Raw genomic sequence first — 4779 nt, 5'->3', positions numbered from 1 at the left:
AGTAACCTATTACACAAGGATGCGGTATCACACACTTCATGATACACACCTTTATCTCTGTACCTTTCAATCATGTGGTAAATAAAAAGGTGGGTGAACTCTGAACTCCGGATCATGATAAGGCAGACAAATTAAAAAACAATTACGCTTTCAGAAAGACCCAATCTTCTGTCAGCTTACATCAGTTTCACGTTACTTTAACTGTGCATCCACACTGCAAGCAACATGATCAACAAATCCATTCATTTCCTACAGAGCAGAGCCATCAGAGAAACTCGGCTGTGTGTGTGTGGAGCTTGTCGGTTGTCATCGGGCGCCAAACCAATCAGATTTCTGCACTTCCTTGTTTCCCTACCGATGTGATTTTGTTGAACGTGAACAATAATTCTGCCTGGCAAGTGCAAAATGGATGAGAAATTGATTTACAGCCATGCAAAACTTCCCAGTTCTCATTTACTTGAAAGCCAACAGGAATAAAAGTCTCAAAAAGGATGCTTGGGGAACAGTTGCATCCATCGTTGGTGTCGATGGTAAGATTTAAGAGTGTTTTCTCTTTATTTTTGATTAATGATACCTAATCAGCGCTTGTCAGCTAGCTATGTTACCGCACCAAAACAATGTAACTTTATAAAAGTAGTAGCTGCAGACCACTACAGAGATACAATCAGAGTCTCTCACACCGCCCAGAATCGGTCGATAGAGCGACTCAAAGTGTGAACGCGGGGTAAGAAGGGGGGTAAACTCCGCTCTGCAAATAGAAACGCAGGTAAACTGAGGGCTGGCTTGAAGCTTACCTCCAGCGCTTGGAAAATGGCCCTGCGGTACGAAGCCAGCTTGGTGTAGGAAGCCTGGCTGAAGAACTTGGGGAAGGCCGTGATGGAGTCCAGTTTGTCTGCTGAAACCTGGAGAGAGGAGAGGAGAGGAGAGGAGGGGAGAGGAGAGGAGAGGAGGGGAGAGGAGAGGAGAGGAGAGGAGAGGAGAGGAGAGGAGAGGAGAGGAGAGGAGAGGAGGGGAGAGGAGAGGAGAGGAGAGGAAAGGAGAGGGGAGGAGAGGAGAGGAGAGGAGGGGAGAGGAGAGGAGAGGAGAGGAGGGGAGAGGAGGGGAGGGGAGAGGAGAGGAAAGGAGAGGGGAGGAGAGGAGAGGAGAGGAGGGGAGAGGAGGGGAGGGGAGAGGAGAGGAAAGGAGAGGGGAGGAGAGGAGAGGAGAGGAGGGGAGAGGAGAGGAGGGGAGGGGAGAGGAGAGGAGAGGAGAGGAGAGGAGAGGAGGGGAGAGGAGAGGAGGGGAGGGGAGGGGAGAGGAGGAGGAGAGGAAAGGAGGGGAGAGGAGGGGAGGAAGGGATGAAACAAAAAGAGAAAGGAGTCAGAATTATAAATTGTACAACCATTATTTTATTTCCCTCCCTTTCTTCCTCCCTCCTTTCCCTCCCTCCCTCCCTCGCTCCTTCCCTCCATCCTCACCTCAGAGAACTTCCCGTCTCCAAACCACTGCAGCCACCTCATGCCGTGGGTGGCCTGCCGCTTGTCGGTGGCGCGCCACGTCACCACGATGCCGGGCCACCAGGAGAAACCCTTGATCTTCCCCCACACCAGCTCACCGATGCCAAAGCCCTTGTTGTCCTGGAGGAAGGAGGGAGGAGGGTAGAGGAGAGGGAGGGAGAGAGGGAGGGAGAGAGGGAGGGAGAGAGGTAGAGGAGAGGGAGGGAGAGAGGGAGGGAGATAAGTCCACGGTCTGACATTTTGGAAGAAACAGCTCATGTCCCTTGTACTAGTTTACCAATACAAAAAAAAAAAAAGCATTTGTTGTTGTTGAAGTAGGGAGAAGAGATAGTAGGGAATAGAGGAGAAGGAAGGATAGAGGAAGAGGAGAGAAGGTTCGGTCAACAGTTTTGGCATGTTGACAGAAATTTCTCATTTATCCCAAAGAGAGGGAAAGAGTGAAGAGGAGAGAAAGTGAAGTTACTGATTTTACATTTTGGAAGACACATCTCATGCCCCTGATATCGGTTTCCCAATGCCCAAAACCCCCTTGCTTTTCTGGTGATGGGGTGAGGAGACGGATGTAGGGAATAGAGGAGAGGCAAGGGGACATTTTGGAGGAAACTTCTCCTTCTCCATACTAGTTTATCAATGTCAGAATACATTGGACATAAGAGTAGGTGACAGAGGAGAAGGAAGGATGGAGGAAGGGGGAAAAGAGGGTTCGGTTAACAGTTTGGCATATTGACAGAAATCTCTCACGTACCCCGTATCAGTTTGCCGAAGCCAAAAACACTTCGGAGGGAGAAAGGAAAGAATGGAAGGAGAACGGTGTAAGGTATAGAAGAGAGGGAATGAGTGAAGAAGAAGAACATCTCATGTCCCAGAGGTCAGTTTGCCAATGCCCAAAACCCCTTGTTGCTCTGGTGATGGGGTGAGGAGGCAGATGTAGGGAAGAGAGGAGAGGGAAGAGGACATTTTGGAAGAAACCTCATTTATCAATGTCAAAAAAAACCCATGTTGTCTTGGAGAAAGGAAGATGACACAGGAGTAGTTAGAGGAAGATAGAGGAGAAGGAAGGATAGCGGAAAAGGAAACAGGGTTTGGTTAATGGTTTGAGAGAAATCCTGTATTATGCCAATGCCAAAACCCCTGAGGTAGATGTAGGAACGAGACAGAGAGTAAGAAGAAAAGAGAGGGAGAAGGGAAAGGAGAGACAGAAAACGAAGAAAAGAGAGGGAGAAGGAAGAAGAGAGGCAGAAAATGAGAAGAGAAGAGAGGGAGAAGGAAGAGGAGAGGCAGAAAATAAGAAAAGAGAGGGAAGAGGAGAGGCAGAAAATGAGAAGAGAAGAGAGGGAGAAGAAAGAGGAGAAGCAGAAAATAAGAAAAGAGAGGGAAGAGGAGAGGCAGAAAATGAGAAGAGAAGAGAGGAAGAAGGAAGAGGAGAGACAGAAAATGAGATGAAAAGAGAGGGAGAAGAAAGAGGAGAAGCAGAAAATAAGAAGAAAAGAGGCAGAAAACAAGAAAAGAGGGAGAAGGAAGAGGAGAGAGAAAATAAGAAGAAAAGAGAGGGAGGAGGAAGAGGAGAGGCAGAAAACAAAAAGAGAAAAGAGGCAGAAAAGAGGAGAGAGAAAAGGAGAGAGAAGTGAAAACAATAGTCTGGACATTTTGGTTTGCCAAAGCCAAAAAACCCCGTTGTTGTCTTGGAGAAAGATGCAAGGGAAGGAGAGGAGAAACCTTATTGTTGTCGCTGGACTTTGATTCCCTCATTTGCTCAGGTGTTTCCTTTATTTTGGCACATTTCTGTCTTTTTGTGTGCAGAAGCTTTGAAGCGAACTCCTCGTCCAGCCGCTCCGCGCACAGATAACACCGTAATTAACCCTTTTCTCCGTCTTTTCTTTCTTTCTTTCTTTCTTTCTTTCTTTCTTTCTGCTGAATGCCGGGTCGTGTCGGTCCGCAGGTTTACAGGCAGGTGGGTTTTCTATGCTTGCAAACAAATCCCCCGCAGCGCGATGTGATCCTTTAGTCTGCTGCAGCACTGAAACCCATTAGGCTGCGTAATGGATCAGACTCAACTAAAGGACGCTACGCTCCGCTGAGCTCTGTCAGTATCATGTAAACACACACACACACACACACACACGTAAGAACACACACACACACACTTATGCAAACATACATGTACGCAAGCATACGTATAGATATATATATATACATATATATATATACACACCAACATGCTCAAAACACAAAAGCATGCACATATGCAAACATAGACGCACACATGTAAACACAGACATGTATACACACACAGTGGCATGCACACACACACACACACACACACACACAAACCCTTACACAACAAGGTATAACCATACAGAGCCTAAGGTGAGGACAGAGAAGACATAGACCAACAAATCTTTTAGTATTTTGTATGAATATGTATACATATCTCCAATTACACACACACTCACACACACACAAAACCACACACACACTGTAAGATCCAGGCTTTGTTACTGATACTTTTACTAATTTCCCTACACCTCACTGTCTCTCTCTCTCTTTCTTTCTCTCTCTCTCTCTCTCTCTCTCTCTATCTGTCTCTCTCTCACACACACACACACACACACACACTCACACACACACACACACACAGCCCCAGCCATGCAGACTGGTGGTCGTCATGACCTGAAAGAGCCTATTGATACAGAGCAAACACAGCCAGACTCTGTGTGTGTGTGTGTGTGTGTGTGTGTGTGTGTGTGTGTGTGTGTATGTGTGTGTGTGTGTGGCCACCTGCACTAACACAAGGCCAGGTGGAGGAGGTTGTGTGGTCTGTGAAGGGAGTTACCCTCTCTCCCCTCTTTCTCTCGCTGCCAAACCTCCACTTCCCCTTTTCTAAATACTCCCTCTCTCTCTCTCTCAATTCAATTTTTCAATTCAAGGTGCTTTATTGGCATGACAGTTCACAAACAAACAATATTGCCAAAGCATGTAACAAGAGATTAATCATCAATAAAAGTATTAAATAACAAAAATAAATACATAAATAAATGATAAAATAAAATTAAAAAAAAAAAAAAAAATTAAAAAAAAAAAATATATATATATATATATATATAATAATAATAATAATAATTAAGTAACATAAAAATAATTCTATCCCCTCCTATTTATTATTGTGTGTGTGTGTGTGTGTGTGTGTGTGTGTGTGTGTGTGTGTGTGTGTTGCTGTGCCTCCACTGTCTACTGACTATCATTGTTTCTGTGTTTATGTCACTTGTGTTTCTGAGGAAACATA

General features: G+C 45.5%; 1 protein-coding gene across 1 annotated transcript in view; it reads right to left on the bottom strand.

Annotated features, from left to right (window-relative positions):
* Positions 1 to 4779, bottom strand: part of dnmt3bb.1 (DNA (cytosine-5-)-methyltransferase 3 beta, duplicate b.1) — a 59967-nt gene that overhangs the window by 20476 nt on the left and 34712 nt on the right. The window contains exons 7-8 of the mRNA XM_078288058.1: positions 1458 to 1616; positions 795 to 902 (exon numbers count right to left, since the gene is read on the bottom strand). Coding sequence (XP_078144184.1) covers positions 795 to 902; positions 1458 to 1616 — 267 coding nt within the window. The remainder of the gene's footprint in view (positions 1 to 794; positions 903 to 1457; positions 1617 to 4779) is intronic.

The sequence above is a fragment of the Centroberyx gerrardi genome, chromosome 14 (genome assembly GCF_048128805.1).
Source record: "Centroberyx gerrardi isolate f3 chromosome 14, fCenGer3.hap1.cur.20231027, whole genome shotgun sequence".
Taxonomy (NCBI): domain Eukaryota; kingdom Metazoa; phylum Chordata; class Actinopteri; order Beryciformes; family Berycidae; genus Centroberyx; species Centroberyx gerrardi.
This window is presented reverse-complemented; position numbering and strand designations above follow the sequence as displayed.